The 18,034-nt window shown below is 37.6% G+C and overlaps 1 protein-coding gene across 3 annotated transcripts in view; it reads left to right on the top strand.

The window, feature by feature from the left end:
* Nucleotides 1-18,034, top strand: part of SPAG17 (sperm associated antigen 17) — a 252,300-nt gene that overhangs the window by 123,200 nt on the left and 111,066 nt on the right. For all 3 annotated transcript variants that reach the window (XR_003510028.1, XM_027535676.1, XM_027535679.1), the window contains exons 19-20: nucleotides 13,542-13,723; nucleotides 15,283-15,380. Coding sequence is in view for 2 of the 3 variants with exons in the window: in XM_027535676.1 (XP_027391477.1) it covers nucleotides 13,542-13,723; nucleotides 15,283-15,380 (280 nt within the window). In the remaining variant the exon portion in view is untranslated. The remainder of the gene's footprint in view (nucleotides 1-13,541; nucleotides 13,724-15,282; nucleotides 15,381-18,034) is intronic.

Genomic DNA, 18,034 nt, shown 5'->3' on the forward strand with positions numbered 1-18,034 from the left:
CACTACAAAATATCTGACTGATGGAATTTTATTGTTGTTCATTTTTTTGAACACATAATTCTTTTTTATTGAATTATAGCTGATTTACTATTATATTAGTTTCAGGTGTACAACATTGTGATTCAATATTTTTATAGATTATACTCCATTTAAAGTATTATAAATTATTGCCTACGTTTCCCAGTGCTATGCAATGTATCCCTTTAGTTTATTTTATACCTAGTAGTTTGTGCCTCTTTACCCCTATTCTTATCTTGCCTCTTTCCTCTTCTCTCTCCTTACTGGTAACCACTAGTGTGTTCTCTGTGTCTGCGAGTCTGTTTTGGTTTTGTTATATTCATTCATTTGCTTTATTTTTTAAATTCCACATATAGGTGATAACAAACAGTATTTGTCTTTCTCTGTATGATCTATTTGACTAAACGTAGTCGGTCCATCCATGTTGCTGCAAATGGCATAATTCCATTCTCTTTTATAGCTGAATAGGAATTGCCTGGAAAATCCCATGGACGGAGGGCCTGGTGGGCTGCAGTCCATGGGGTCGCGAAGAGTTGGACATGACTGAGCGACTTCACTTTCACTTTTCACTTTCATGCATTGGAGAAGGAAATGGCAACCCACTCCAGTGTTCTTGCCTGGAGAATCCCAGGGACTGGGAGCCTGGTGGGCTGCCGTCTCTGGGGTCGCACAGAGTCGGACACGACTGAAGCGACTTAGCAGCAGCAGCAGCAGTGTTCCATTATGTATATGTAGCACATCTTTATCTATTCATCTGTTGATAGACATTTAGGTTGCTTTCATATCTTGGCTATTTTGAACAATGCTGCTATATCATTCATTTCTCATTTCCATCATTCTTATTTGACCCATGGATTGCATAGAAATGTGAGTTTTTATTTTAAACATTTGGCTGAGTTACATTTTTATTATAGTTTATAATTTCAAAAGTAGTAGTCAGACAACATGTTCTATAGAATACTGATGCTGTGAAATTTGTTGATCAACTTTGTTGCTTAATATGTGGTCAGTTGTTATAAATACTCCAAGTTTGTGTGTTAAGGAAGTTTATTCTTTGGTTTTTGAATACAGGTTTGTATTTCTTAATCTTCACTATTCTTTCTGATTTTTAAAAACTTGGTCAATCAACTAATGAGAAATGATTTTTAAAAAACTCAATGTGTGATGGAACCTGGTAGATTTATTCCTATAAATTTGTCAGTTTTTGACTTCATGCATGTTAAGATTGACACCACCCTTATGATGATACCAGCCTTATGGCAGAAAGTGAAGAAGAACTAAAGATCCTCTTGATGAAAGTAAAAGAGGACAATGAAAAGGTTGGCTTAAAACTTAACATTCAAAGAACTAAGATCATGGCATCCAGTCCTACCTGCCACTTCATGGCACATAGATGGGGAAACAAGGGAAATGGTGACAAACTTTATTTTCTTGGGCTCCAAAATCACTGCAGATGGTGACTACAGCCATGAAATTAAAAGACACTTGCTCCTTGGAAGAAAAGCTGTGACTAACCTAGACAGCATATTAAAGAGCAGAGACATTACTTTGCTGACAAAGGTCCATCTAGTCAAACTATGGTTTTTCCAGTCGTCATGTATGGATGTGAGAGTTGGACTATAACAAACACTGAGTTCAAGGAACTGATGCTTTTGAACTGTGGTGTTGGAGAAGACTCTTGAGAGTCCTGTGGACTGAAAGGAGATCTAACCAGTCAAACCTAAAGGAAATCTGTCCTGAATATTCATTGGAAGGACAGATGCTGAAGCTGAAACGCCAGTACTTTGGCCATCTGATGCGAAGAACTAACTCTTTAGAAAAGACCCTGATGCTGGGAGAGATTGAAGGCAGGAGGAGAAGGGGACGACAAAAGGAGATGGTTGGATGGCATCACCAACTTGTACATGAGTTTGAGCAAGCTCCGGGAGTTGGTGATGGACAGGGAAGCCTGGGGTCGCAAAGACAGACATGACTAACTGACTGAAATGATGTTAAGATTATGTTAATAAGCAAAACAAGAATTGAGTTGTTTCCCTGATTAAGCTTTTATCAATATGCAATGTCTTTATCTCTAGGATTGCTCTTTGCTTTCAAGGTTATATTGACCAATATTGATATATCTGAACAGACTTTATCATATGTATCTTATCTGATAGTGATAAACTTTACAAGCCTCTTTTATATTTTATCTTGTATATCCTTTTCTATCCATTTACCTCTTGCAAAATATATATATAGCCAAATTTTAAAAATTCATCTGACAATATTTACCTCTTGAGAACCTAGTTCATATATTTGGATTAATTTCAACCATTTAATTTTGTCCTTTTATTTGCTCTTTTTTTTCATTTTCTTTATTTCTCCTTATTTGGTTTGAATTAATTTCATTTTTATTACTACTACCAGAATGACAGTTATACACTATATCTCAACTCATTCTTCAGAAACTGTGATATTCACTTGAAAATTGACAAAGTCATCAGCACCTTTGTTACGCTATTCAGTCACTCAGTCACGTCCGACTCTGTGATCCCATGGATCGCAGCACGCTAAGCTTCTCTGTCCTTCAGTGTCTCCTGGAGTTTGCTCAAATTCATATCCATTGAGTCAGTGATGCTATCTAACCATCTCATCCTCTGCTGCCCCCTTCTCCTTTTGTCTTCGATCTTTCCCAGCATCGGGGTCTTTTCCAATGAGTCGGGTCTTCACATCAAGTGGCCAAGTATTGGAGTTTCAACATCAGTCCTTGAAATGAATATTCAGGATTGATTTCCTTTAGGATCGACTGCTTTCATCTCCTGCAGAAGACCCTGCCTTTACCTTCCTACCAAATAATATAAGCACAATAGAGTGTTTTAACTTCTTATCACCAGTCCACATTTTCTATTATTGCAGAACACTTTAATTCTATCTTAATGTTTTTACCCCACAATATAATAACATTATTGTTTTCATATCCAGTGTTTGTAAATTAATATATGCTTACTATTTTATTTTCCCTTCTTCCTAAGATAAGAGCTTTAAAAGTTCATATAGTGAGGATCTTTGGTAGTAAAATCATTTTGTTTATTGCAAATATCTTCATTTTAGCCTTGTTCATGAAAGATAATTTTGCTTAGGATATAGTTCTTGATTGACATGTAAATTCTCAGCACTTTGAAGAAAATTATCCCATTGTCTTCTGAATGCCTTTGAAGTTATTAAGATGTAAACATCATTCTTAATAAAAAATGTTACAAGCATCTTTATAAAATTAGAAACAAAATAGAGGTAACTACCATGACCAATTCTAAGCAACATTTAATGAAGATCTAAATCAGAAAAATTACTAAAAGTATCTTTAAATTATAGGAGTCCAAAAGGAAACTGCCATTATTAGCAGCTGAGGTTATTAGCGACACAGGAAAATCCGAAACAATCTATCTAAAAATGTGAATTAATGGGAGAAATTACCTGAAGATCAGCCCTGAATATTCATTCAGCAACCCTGATGCTGAAGCTCCAACACTTTTGTCTCCTGATGCAAACAGCCGATTCCTTAGAAAAGACCCTGATACTGGGAAAGATTGAAGGCAAAGGAGAAGGGAGCAGCAGAGGATGTGATGGTTGGATGGCATTACGGACTCAATGGACATGAATTTGAGCAAACTCCAGGAGATAGTGGAGGACAGAGGAACCTGGCATGCTGTGGCATGATCCCATGCCAGTCCATGGGGTCACAAAGAGTTGGACACAACTTAGCAACTGGATAACAACAGCAGCATATCCTCTAACTGCATTTTTTTGCACTACAAGAAATTGTTAGAAAATGTGATGTTTAAAAAAGGAAAAAACACCATTGACAACAGAAACAAAAACTAGAATACCCAAAAAAGGCAAACCTAGGGCTTGTTTACACCCACACTTTGACCAAAGAAAATCATTCTTTTTCCATTCCCCTCCCAAGTGAAAATGTTAGATATACTTGGCTTCAGATATTACAAATTAAATAATAAAACCCAACATATTGATCTTTACATACATTTTATAACTTAATAAAATAGATACATTTTTCTCTTTCAGTAACCTATTTTATGACATGTTCTGTAATTTACTTCTCCAGTGATGTTTATATTATTCTCCCAAGTGTGTAAAATATATCACTTAGAGATGTATTGGTGTTACACTAACCTTATGGATAACACTGACAATTATGTGTATTTTTTATGACCTGATTCTCCAAGATAATTGTGGATTCAAGTTAACAACCAGAATCACATGGTAAGTAGAATTTAATCCAATTCTGTGCTTACTTAGCTTTCTGCAAGAACCCAGTGCAGGAGATCCAGCATGACCCCATCTTCATCCCATCAGGGGGCTCAGCAGCTGCCCCAGGGCACCACTTCTTTTGCTTCCCTCCCCACACTGGTTGTGCGTACCTGCTGAAATGGGCATCAAGGTGCCGTGTTCCCCCCTTCACCTAAGAAGCCACAGCCTGCAGTCCACTCCCATTTGTCTCGTTAAGGTGTGAGCCCACAGCTCTGAGGATTCACAGCACATAAGGCAGTCAAAATATTCCACCTTTTAACTCTGTAGAAAAAACAATACTGTTAGAAGTTAGACTACAAAGTCATTTTCCAAGACCCTTTGCTTACACATACAGGAGCTTCCACAGTATGTACCTGACTTTGTGGAGAGTAAGAATACTTCACATGGAAAACCATTTAGAGTTAGTGGATTCCAAGGGGCTGGGTAGCAGGGCCCAATGGGAGAGAGAGTAGGTCAGAGGATGAAGAATAGATTAATCTACAACCTTGTCAGTCCTTCTGAAGTTAATTCTCTATTCAGCTTTTCTATTTCTTCTTCAATTACTTTTGGAAATTTTTACTTTCTTAAGGAATCATGCATGACATCTAGATTTTCCAGTCTATTAAAATAAAATTAATCAGTATTCCCCAAATAAACATCCATTTCTGAGAGAGAGAGATTAATGTCTGTCTTTATGATTATAGCTCTGTTTCTTCTTCCTGTTCTGCATGTGTACTGTATGTGTATATGCATAATGTTATTTTTTAATTTCTATTTTTATATACATCCTTCTTAAAGGATTGTAACTTATCAACATGATAACACGTCTATCTTCCTTTTAATGCTTTTCACCTTGAATTTAACCATATTTGATATTAATATTATTGGAAATTCTTTTATATTAATAATTTACTGATGTAATGTTCTCAGTCATTTTGCATGTCAACTAGGAATGATGTTTCACTATATTCATGGAAAACTGGTTATAATGGTTAAACTAGTAAGAGAATTATTTTTCTCCTGTAGCAAAAAAAAATCTGTAGTTGGGCATTGTGTCAGGGATAGTGCTGCTGCTCACAAAAATTGAGGACCTAGACTTCTGCCATTTTTATATTCTTCTGCTTGAATTTGACTTTTAGATATATCTCTCTTTTTAAAATTTAAACTTTTTATTTTCTCCTGGGATATAGCCACTTAACAATGTTGTGATAGTTTCAGATGAACAGTGAAGTGACTAAGCCATACGTATACATGTATCCATTCTCCCTCTCAGAGAAGGCGATGGCACCCCACTCCAGTACTCTTGCCTGGAAAATCCCATGGATGGAGGAGCCTGGTGGGCTGCAGTCCATGGGGTCGCTAAGAGTTGGACACGACTGAGCAACTTCCCTCTCACTTTTCACTTTCATGCATTGGAGAAGGAAATGGCAACCCACTCCAGTGTTCTTGCCTGGAGAATCCCAGGGACGGGGGAGCCTGGTGGGCTGCCGTCTCTGGGGTCACACAGAGTCGGACACGACTGAAGCGATTTAGCAGCAGCAGCAGCAGCAGCAGCATTCTCCCTCTAGCTCTCCTCCCATTCAGGCTGCCACATAACACGGAGCATTGTTCTATGTGCTATACCATAGGTCCTTGTTGGTTATCCATTTTATTTTTTATTTTATTTTTTTTAATGGACATACTATGGTCTCTTTATTTAATTTATACACTTATACAGGTCAGCCATTCTATTTCAATGCTTTATTTACACAAATCTGTTGTCATTGTTTAGCTATACAAAGGATTGTGAAAACTATTTTAGATTCTACAAACATGAATAGGCCTTTGTTCTTGAGCTCAGTTTAGTCATAATTCATAAATATTTAAGTAGTTTGGAAAGTATGAATAATATTTTTAAAACTATATTAAAGAACTGATGGAAAATTGTACATATCATTACTAAACTATGAGTTTCATGAGAAATGGTGAATAATTGTGTTTACAGCATTCTCAATTGATACTTTTGAGAAAATATTTATGTTGATAAATTTTAGGCATTACTATTTATACAGCATTCTGAACACCATACAATATAACAAATATTTTAAAAATCATCTTTATATTAGAAAGCTTACAACCTATTTAAGAATTCTATTTTACTGTCATTAATAATAGTGAAGCTTCTACTTATTGATGCTTATGATGTGTCAGACTTGTGTTCAACGCTTTCCATATATCATCTCACTTTGTTATCACAACATTATACAAATGAAGAAGTTGAGGATTATTTGTAAGTAAGTGGCAGATCTAGGATTTGAACCTGAGCCTTCCAATATCAAAGCGGACCTGAATTTTCTATTATTACTGCAATAAAGTATATACTGCTGATACTACTACTTACATTTTTCTGTAGGATTGATGTTTATCTCTTTTATTATTTATCTTTGTACATTTTTACATTTACAAAGATTTTAGATTATATACTTCTTGAAGGATAAAAACATTTTATCATTTTATATTATCTATGAACATAGCAGGTAAATATAGCAGTGTGTACAAGTCCATCTCAAAATCCCTAACTGTCCCTTCCCCCCATCTTTCCCCCAGGCAACCATAAATTCATTCTCTAAGTCTTTTGACTTTGTTTCTGTTTTAGATACACCTCTTTTAAATATCAACTTGAGTTTTTTAGCCACTCTGAGATCTCCTGTCTTTTAAAATATTCTAATAATAATAACAATGTTAATTTTCTTACATCTAAAATAACTTAATATATTCACTTTTACTTTATTTGTTAATATGTTTGGCCTCATTCTTACCATTAAATTTATACAACCCATATTTTTACTTCAAGATTAATCCCTTTCTTCCTTTGTTAGACTCAATTCATTCTTAGCATGTGATTTTTTAAAAGTCATAAATTCTACTTATATTTTTGTAGAAGTTACACTTATCCTTTTAAATCACATTTAAATACTTTTATATAATAGATAGGGTTGCTGCTGCTGCTGCTGCTAAGTCGCTTCAGTCGTGTCCAACTCTGTGTGACCCCATTGACAGCAGCCCACGAGGCACCCCCATCCCTGGGATTCTCCAGGCAAGAACACTGGATGGGTTGCCATTTCCTTCTCCAATGCAGTGAATATTAGTACCATTTCCCAGGAAATGTTAAAATGTTTAACATATTTTCACATGCTCCCAGTGCATCTCCTACCTCCCGTTTAGAAATTGTCTATAAATTTTGTTTCTAATCGTAAAGTAATATTTTTGATAACAAGTAATAGAACTGAATATAAATAATTACTTACATTTAACTATTAATTTTATTCTTTCTCAACTCTTACTTATATCCCATGTTGTCTTTCTTCAACTTTTCTTTTAAGCTCTGGAATACATTTTTGAGTAATTATTTCAGGAAGTATCCCTGGGTGGCAAACTTCCTGAATCACTTTGTGCTGAAATGCTTCTTATTTTGTCATTTCATTTGAAATATACATATCTGTGTTCCGTTATCACAGATCAATTGTAAGCATTCTGGGTTTTGTTTAAAACTATTAAAAGTTTCTAAGAATAAGAGAGTATAATCTGATTTAAGGATTAAAAGGATCTTTATAGTTGCTCTGTTAGGAATAGACTACAGGGACTCGAAGGTAAGAACAAGGAAACTTGTTGGAAGACTATGGCAACAATCCTAGCAAAAGATGATAGTGACTTAGACCAGGATTCGGCAGTAAGCAGAGTGAGACGTGATACGATTTTGAATATATTTAAATATGTTTTAAAAAATCATTTGGATTTCCTGACAGTTGGAAGAAGAACTTGAGAAACAAGAGTAGTCAAGATGACTTCAGGGTATTTGACCTGTTCAACTCAACATGTTAACAAGTGTAGACTTACCACCAACTAACAGGCCAAGCAGGAATTAGTAGTAGTAACAGGCAAGTTTGGCCTTGGAGTACAAAATGAAGCAGGGCGAAGGCTAATAGAGTTTTACCAAGAGAATGCACTGGTCATAGCAAATACCCTCTTCTAACATCACAAGAGATGACGCTCTACATGGACATCACCAGATGGTCAATTACCGAAATCAGATGGACTATATTTTTTTACAGCCAAAGATAGAGAAGCTCTATACAGTCAGCAAAAACAAGACTGGGAGCTGACTGTGGCTCAGATCATGAACTCTTTATTGCCAAATTCAGACTTACATTGAAAAATGTAGGGAAAACCACTAGATCTTTCAGGAATGACCTAAATCAAATCCCTTATGATTATACAGTAGAAGTGACATGTAGATTTGAGGAATTAAATCTGACAGTGTGTCTGAAGAGCTATGGATGGAGGTTTGTGACATTGTAGAGGAGGTGGTGATCAAAAACCATCCACAAGAAAAAGAAAGGCAAAATGGTTGTCTGAGGAGCCCTTACAAATAGCTGAGAAAAGAGAATCAGAAGGCAAAGGAGAAAACGAAAGATATACTCACTTGAATGCAGAGTTCCAAAGAATAGCGAGGAGAGACAAGAAAGCCTTCTTCAGCGATCAATGCAAAGAAATAGAGGAAAATAATAGAATGGGAAAGACTAGCGATCTCCTCAAGAAAATTAGAGATACCAAGGGAGCATTTAATTCAAAGATGGGCATGATAAAAGGACAGAAACGGTATGGACCTAACAGAAGCAGAGGATATTAAGAAGAGGTGGCAAGAATACACAGAAGAACTATACAAAAAAGATGACCCAGATAACCACGATGGGATGATCACTCACCTAAAGCCAGACATCCTGGAATGTGAAGTCAAGTGGGCCTTAAGAAGCATCACTACTTGGACAAAGCTAGCGGAGGTGACGAAATTCCAGATTAACTATTTCAAATCAGAAAAGATGATGCTGTTTAAGTGCTGCACTCATTATGCCTGCAAATTTGGACAACTCCACAGTGGCCACAGGAGTGGAAAAGGTCTGTTTTCATTCCACTCCCAAAGGTAATGCCAAAGAATGTTCAAACTACCACACAATTTGACTCATCTCACACACTACCAAAGTAATGCTCAAAATTCTCCAAGTGAGGATTCAACAGTATGTGAACTGAGAACTTCCAGATGTTCAAGCTGGATTTAGAAAAGGCAAAGGAACCAGAAATCAAATTGCCAACATCTATTGGATCATAGAAAAAGCAAGAGAATTACAGCAAAACATTTACTTCTGCTTTATTGACTATGCCAAACCTTTGACTGTGTGGATCACAACAAACTGTGGAAAATTCTTAAAGAGATGGGAATACCAGACCACCTGACCTGCCTCCTGAGAAATCTGTATGCAAGTCAAGAAGCAACAGTTAAAACAGAACATGGAACAACAGACTGGTTCCGAATTGGGAAAGGAGTACATCCAGGCTGTATATTGCCATCCTGCTTATTTAACTTATATGCAGAGTACATCATATGAAATGCCAGGCTGGATGAAGCACAAGCTGGAATCAAGATTGCCAGGAGAAATATAAATAACCTCACATATGCATATGACACCACCCTTATGGCAGAAACTGAAGAGGCACTGAAGAGCCTCTTGATGAAAGTGAAAGAGGAGAGTGAAAAAAAAAAAAAAAAAAGCTTGTTTAAAACTCAGCATTCAAAAAACTAAGATCATGGCATCCAGTCCCATCACTTCATGGCATATCGATGGGGAAACAGTGGAAACAGTGACAGACTTTATTTTCTTGGGCTCCAAAGTCACTGCAGATGGTGACTGCAGCCATGAAATTAAAAGATGCTTGCCTCTTGGAAGAAAGTGAAATGAAATGAAGTTGCTCAGTTGTGTCTGACTCTTTGCAACCCTGTGCACTGTAGCCTACCAGGCTCCTCCATCCATGGGACTTTCCAGGCAAGAGTACTGGAGTGGGTTGCCATTTTCCTTCTCCAGTGGATCTTCCCAACCCAGGGATCAAACCTGGGTCTCCCACATTGTAGGCAGACACTTTACCATCTGAGCCACCAGGGAAGTCTATGACCAACCTAGACTGCATATTAAAAAGCAAAGACATTACTTTGCTGACAAAAGTACATATAGTCAAAGCTATGGTTTTTTCCAGTAGTCATGTATGGATGGAGAGTTGGACTATAAATAAAGCTGAGTGCCGAAGAATTGATGCTCTTGAACTGTGGTGTTGGAGAGGACTCTTGAGAGTCCCTTGAACTGCAAGATTAAGCCAGTCAGTCCTAAAGGAAATCAGTCCCGAATATTCACTGGAAGGACTGATGCTGAAGCTGAAATTCTAATACTTTGGCCACCTGATGTGAAGAACTGACTCATTAGAAAAGACCTGATGCTGGCAAAGATTGAAGGCGGGAGGAGAAGGGGACACAGAAGACGAGATGGTTGGATGGCATCACCAACTCAGTGGACTTGAGTTTGAGCAAACTCTGGAAGATAGTGAGGACAGGGAGACCTGGCATGCTGCAGTCCTTGGGGTTGCAAAGATTTGGACATGACTGAGCAACTGAAGAACAATAACATTACTAAATCCCAGTAAGCAGTAAGACACTGTGAATTCAGTTCAGTTCAGTTCAGTCACTCAGTCGTGTCCAACTCTTTGCAACCCCATGGAATGCAGCATGCCAGGCTTCCCTGTCCATCACCAACTCCCGGAGTTTACTCAAACTTATGTACATTGAGTCGGTGATGCCATCCAACCATCTCATCCTCTGCCGTCCCCTTCTCCTCCCACCTTCAATCTTTCTTAGCATCAGGTCTTTTCAAATGAGTCAGTTCTTCACATGAGGTGGCCAAAGTATTGGAGTTTCAGCTTCAGCATCTGTCTTTCCAATGAATATTCAGGACTAATTTCCTTTAGGATGGACTGGTTAGATATCCTTGCAGTCCACGGGACTCTCAAGAGCCTTCTCCAACACCACAGTTCAGAAACATCAGTTCTTCGGCGCTCAGATTTCTTTATAGTCCAACTCTCACATCCATAGATGATGACTGGAAAAACCATAGCTTTGACTAGATGGACCTTTGTTGGTGAAGTAATGTCTCTGCTTTTTAATATGCTGCCTAGGTTGGTCGTAACTTTTCTTCCAAGGAGAAAGCATCTTTTAATTTCATGGCTGCAGTCAGCATCTGCAGTGATTTTGGAGCCCAAAAAGATTAAGTCTGTCACTGGTTCCATTGTTTCTCCATCTATTTGCCATTAAATGATGGGACCAGATGCCTTGATCATAGGTTTCTGAATGTTGAATTTTAAGCCAACTTTTTCACTCTCCCCTTTCACTTTCTTTCTGCCACAAGTGTGGTGTCATCTGCATATCTGAGGTTATTAATATTTCTCCTGGCAGTCTTGATTCCAGCTTGTGCTTCATCCAGCCTGGCATTTTGTATGATGTACTCTGCATATAAGTTAAATAAGCCGGGTGACAATATACAACCTTGACATACTCCTTTCCTGATTTGGAACCAGTCTGTTGTTCCATGTTCTGTTTTAACTGTTGTTTCTTGACCTGCGTATAGATTTCTCAGGAGGCAGGTCAGGTGGTCTGGTATTCCCATCTCTTTAAGAATTTTCCACAGTTTGCTGTGATCCACACAGTCAAAGGTTTTGGCATAGTTCATAAAGCAGAAGTAGATGTTTTTCTGGAACTCTCTTGCTTTTTCGATGATCCAGCAGATGCTGGCAATTTGATCTCTGGTTCCTCTGCCTTTTCTAAAACCAGCTTGAACATCTGGAAGTTCACAGTTCACATACTGATGAAGCCTCGCTTGGAGAATTTTGAGCATTACTTTACTAGTGTGTGAGATGAGTGTAATTGTGCAGTAGTTTGAGCATTCTTTGGCATTGCCTTTCTTTGGTATTGGAATGAAAACTGACCTCTTCCAGGTCAGTAAGATGCTGACATATACATAAATGCACAAGCAGCTTAGGTTGTAGTATTTAGGATGAGGGTATTCACAAGCCTGATAAGTTTATAGCAAGACTACAATGTTTCAACTAATCCAGTGAGTCAGTTAGTTGGTGGTCAATTCAGATGGTACCTATTGTGCTATAAAATTGCCCTATAAAGACATTTTACCATATTACTCTGCAATTAACAGTGCTAAGAATGACTGTTTCTCCAAACTGTCATCAACTTTTGGTATTATCAAGCATTAATCTTTGATTTGGAGGGAAATATCTAATTTTTAATTTTGTAGGTCTTTAATCATGAAGGAAGTTGAAGATTTTTCATATCTTCATTGAATATTTATAAATGACTACTTTGTACAAAATATATTATAGCATATATCTCTATATTATGTTTGTTACATGGGCAGTTTCTGTTCAGTTCAGTTCAGTCACTAAGTCGTGTCCGACTCTTTGCAACCCCATGAATCGCAGCACACCAGGCCTCCCTGTCCATCACCAACTCCCAGAGTTCACTGAGACTCACGTCCATCGAGTCAGTGATGCCATCCAGCCATCTCATCCTCTGTTGTCCCCTTCTCCTCCTGCCCCCAATCCCTCCCAGCATCAGTCTTTTCCAGTGAGTCAACTCTTCTCATGAGGTGGCCAATGTACTGGAGTTTCAGCTTTAGCATCATTCCTTCCAATGAACACCCAGGACTGATCTCCTTTCCAATAGACTGGTTGGATCTCCTTGCAGTCCAAGGGACTCTCAAGAGTCTTCTCCAACACCACAGTTCAAAAGCATCAGTTCTTCAGCACTCAGCTTTCTTCACAGTCCAAGTCTCATATCCATGCATGACCACTGGAAAAACCATAGCCTTGACTAGAGGGACCTTTGTTGGCAAAGTAATGTCTCTTCTTTTTAATATGCTGCCTAGGTTGGTCATAACTTTCCTTCCAAGGAGTAAGCATCTTTTAATTTCATGGCTGCAGTCACCATCTGCAGTGATTTTGGAGCCCCAAAAAGTAAAGTCTGACATTGTTTCCACTGTTTCCCCATCTATTTCCCATGAAGTGGCAGTTTAGAATCAGTTAATTTTTGAAAAGTTCATTTGCACAGTCAGTATCTTATGCACTTGTTGACTTTGAAGTGAAGTGTCAGTTGCTCAGTCATGTCAGACTCTTTGTGACCCAGTGGACTGTAGCCCACCAGGCTTCTCTGTCAGTGGGATTCTCCAGGAAAGAATACGGGCGTGGATCACCATTCCCTTTTCCAGACTCAGGGATTGAAGCCGGGTCTCCTGAATTGCAGGCAAATTGTTTACCATGTGAGCTGCCTATTAACTCAGGTGTCACCTGCTGATCTTTTCCTTTTTTAGAAATTATTTGGAACTTGTTGCAAAATCCATTCAAGATTGGATCATAAAAGAAGAAGCTATATATCAGGAAACTAAAATGTCTGATGAAATCAATAAAGCCAAGTATGAGCTGGAAATAAAATCTTCTGTTGCTACCAAAGTTTCCTCTACTAGCAAAATTTACTCTATTAAAAAATCTAAAAGTAAGTAACCAATTTAACTTATATATAAAATCCCAAGACATTCTGCTGTTTACTAATTATATCAAGTCTGTAACTATTTCAGGATTAAAGAGTTGTCCACAACATTTCTGTGACTCTTCACTTTCCCTATAAAATAGAATAGCTGCTTCCTAAATATGATGAGAATATTTGTATTATATTGATTTGATACTTGTCTTATATTGACCCCACTTCCTGCCAGATTTGAAAGAGTCAATCTGTTGAGATTAAATGTGATGTTAGGGAAATGCCACATGTCTTTATTTTGGTGGGCTTGATAGGTTCGCCTATCTACGTTTTGTTGGCAATATATGAAGTAAATTCAGAGACAGTATGTCTCTGTAAGAATAATTATGGCTTCCAAAGTGAGAATAAAACAAGACCTTCCTTATAAGAGTAAACAGAAGAGTCCCGAGACTAGCTGGGTGGGTTAGAATAACAAATGAAGGGAAAATGAATTTTTGGGGGCCTGTGACATGGATTAGATGGGATGTTGCATCAATATACAGTTGTGTTTTTGTTATTTTCATGGTGTTGATGCTGTCAAGCAGAGAGAAGGTGACGAAAAGAAAAAGGACACTTGATCAATGAATGAAATGTTGATGTAATTCATCTGGAAAATAAAGATATTTTACTGGGTTCAGACAAAGGGAATGAACTCTGTGTAATTACTATTCATTATTTCTGGTAACTAAGTTGAGAGTGATTTCCTATAAAGAAGCAAAACTATATAATTTCCTAAGTTTTTGCAACCTCTATAAAGTACCAGAGGAATTTGTGCTTGGCTTGATTCTAAGATAAAACTTGGCAAACCAAGTCAACGATTCACCTTTCACCAAAATGGTTCCATAATCTGTCCATCAGTTCGGCCTTCCTCCAGGCGGGGCAACACAGGACAGCACCAAGTAATTCGAATACTCGATGGGACTATATAAGACAGGTAGGGCTGCCCTTACAGTTGTATCCAGGTCACGCTTATCTGCTAGTACCAAGGACTGTGGGTTGACTGCCTTTTCTTTATTCTGCTTCTGAGCAGAACCGAAAGCTCAACAATTATCTGGGTGTCTGTGGACCAAATTCAGAAAACGGTCGATTTGAAATCAGAGTTGGAATGCACCTGGTAGGTATTACATTCTGTTTGAGGCCTCTCAAGTCAGGACAGATGTAAATCTTCACCACAAAATAACTGTATTGGCAAAAGGAGGTCTTCAGTATGGAAGGAAAAGATAAATTTGTCCTGTGTGGTTTTAAGGGGTTAAATTAGGATTAATTAGATTAAAACTCTAGTGAAAGTCCAGCTCAATAAGAGCTTCAGAATCTCAACACATTGAGAATGGAATGTACTGCCTCCGCTGATGGCGAGTCGTTCATCCCTAAGAGAGTTCATTTCTACTTCAGATGTCCACTCTAGAGATGACAAAAAAAAAAAAAAAAAAAGAATTCAGATATGAGTGAATAGGGCTCTCCTACAACTCAGATGTTTGGTCCTTCTATGAAAATTAGAGAGTTTTACCAAGAAGTTTAATTTTCTCTGGTTATAGGTAACAAAGGAATGAGCAAGACAGAAATATCAGATCAAGAAAAAGACAAAGAAAAAGAGAAGGAAAAGATTAATTTTATTTTAGAAGGCTCTCTCAAGGTAATCCAAAGAAAGACAAATGACACTGACAAATTACAGGTTCAAAATTATTTTGTTCTAGAGCATTTGTGTAAGTATCACAGGAAATGATCTTTTTGCTAAACTCTCAGATAATTGAATCTTCAAGGAAATAACAGTCTCTCCACCAAGCTCACTCCTCCACCAGATGATAAACCTTTAGGGAACTCCGCCAAAATCCAGGGCAGTGCCCCTTGTTCATAGTTGGTATACTTGCTGCTTCTGCGGCAGTGGTTTGTTTTTGTTTGCTTTATATTGGGATTTTTAATCACAAAAGTAATACATGCTTTTACAAGAAATCTTAACCTGGCTGGCCTAAGCTCCTGAAATCAGAAATAGTAAAAGTTTGGTTTGTTCTATGCTCATACAAGCATGCATGCACAAATGTAAAGAAAGTTTTCATGTTTGGTTTTGGTTTAGGTTTGATATATATATATTTTTTTTAACTCTGCCACATACTTTTTTCTCTTATCAATACATCCTGAATATCACTTCCAGACAGTATCGAGAGATCTAACTTATCTTCATAGCATTATATTAGTGTATGATTTGGATGTACCTTAATTTATAAAACAATTTCCATATTAATAAATGCCAATTTTTTATATACAGAAACACTCAACTTTTATCTGGTCAAATCAATCATTTTTGGCCAAAATTTAGGAGACACTGCCAGATTTTGGCAAGGATGTGAAGTAAAGCAAACTCTCCTATACTGCTGAAGTATAAGTTGGTACTTTCACTTTGGAAAATTGGGCATAACTACTAAAGTTAGGCATACGATTTCTCTTTAACCTAATAATTTCACCCCTAAGTACATACCTGATATACTTATGCATGCACGGGTGCACCAAGACATATGGACACAATTGTTCTTGCAGTGTTGTTTTTAACTCTCCCAAACTGGAAACAATTCAAATACCCATCAATAGAAAGTCTAGAATGGTTTACTCATGTGATGAAATACTATGCAGCTCTGGAAATGGCCTATAGCTTACAGAAGTATGTATGAATCTCACAAACATCATAGTAAGAAAAAGAAGAGAAAGTTAAAAGACTATATATTGATACATTATATAAGATTTCACTTATAGAAAATTTTAAATGGCAAAGCTTAAAGCTAATGTATTAAAAACTAGGATGATGGTTGCCTTTGGGGCAGTCCAAGTGGGTAGTAGTTGAGGAGAATGAAGGGGGCTTCTGGGGAGCTAGAGATCATCTATTGCTTGACCTGGTGGTACTTTTACAGGAGTGCTTACATACATGCATCAGGCGCTCTGTCATGTCTGACTCTTTGTGACCCCATGGACTGTAGCCTGCCAGGCTCCTCTGTCCATGGAATTTTTCAGGCAAGAATACTGGAGTGGGTTGCCATTTTCATCCTCCAGGGGATCTTTCTGACCCAGGGATCAAAACTGCATCTTCTCCTGCATTGCAGGCAGATTCTTTACCTGCTAAGCCATCAGGGAAGCCCACAGTAGTGCTTCAGTTCAGTTCAGTTCAGTCGCTCAGTCGTGTCTGCCTCTTTGCGACCCCGTGAATCGCAGCACGCCAGGCCTCCCTGTCCATCACCAACTCCCGGAGTTCATTCAAACTCACGTCCATCGAGTCAGTGATGTCACCAAGCCATCTCATCCTCTGGCATCCCCTTCTCCTCCTGCCCCCAATCCCTCCCAGCATCAGAATCTTTTCCAATGAGTCAACTCTTCGTATGAGGTGGCCAAAGTACTGGAGTTTCAGCTTTAGCATCATTCCTTCTTGGTGGTAATTCATTCAGATGATCACTTAGGATTTGTGCTCTTTTTGAATGTATGGTGCTGCTGCTGCTGTGTCACTTCAATGTATGCTATAGCTTATCAAAAAAAAAGTTTTTTAAATATCTGTCATTTTTAAAAATGTTTTTAGGACTTCTATGCTTTTGATTCCATCAGGTTGATTCTACCCTGAGTTTATGTTAATTTTCATGCACTCCCTTAGAATATTTTCATAGATATGCTTTTCATATTCAGAGATCATTAGAAATGATCTGAAATACATTTTTGTAGTGTTTTAAGTGTTTTAATTTTTCTTTGCCCAGATGGACTGTCATTTCACTAGTACCATTTGATTAAATGTAATATTAATGCCCACCTCTTAAACTAAATTGGAATGTTGATATGTCACATATTAGGTACCCATTTTTAAATCTATTTTTAAAAATCCCTATAAAATGATAAAAGACATATTCTAAGCTCTTCTGAACACTGGAGTGTTTAGTGTTTGTGTCCTTTGAAATTCATATGCTGAAAATCTAATCACAATGTGAAGGTATTTTTATCCATTTTTGAATGCTGAATCCTGTTTCAGTCACCCACTTATTTATTCCTATACAAGTACCATACTATTTTAATTACATTAGCTTTGTGGTAAGCTTATACATGGGGTAGGCAGGAATTGATTTCCCCATCTCCATCAGTGTGCAGTTACCCTCAAAATGTTGTTGGTTAATATTGGAGAGCCTCCCTGGCTTCTTGGTATTAATGGTAAAGATAAATTACATGGCAAAATATATGTTTGCTGCTTATACTAAATTTTAAAGTACCTGTTGGTACCTGTTGGGGCTTTTTCCTTTATTTAGGAGATACATTGAATTATGG

Source organism: Bos indicus x Bos taurus, chromosome 3 (genome assembly GCF_003369695.1).
Source record: "Bos indicus x Bos taurus breed Angus x Brahman F1 hybrid chromosome 3, Bos_hybrid_MaternalHap_v2.0, whole genome shotgun sequence".
In the NCBI taxonomy this organism is placed as follows: domain Eukaryota; kingdom Metazoa; phylum Chordata; class Mammalia; order Artiodactyla; family Bovidae; genus Bos; species Bos indicus x Bos taurus.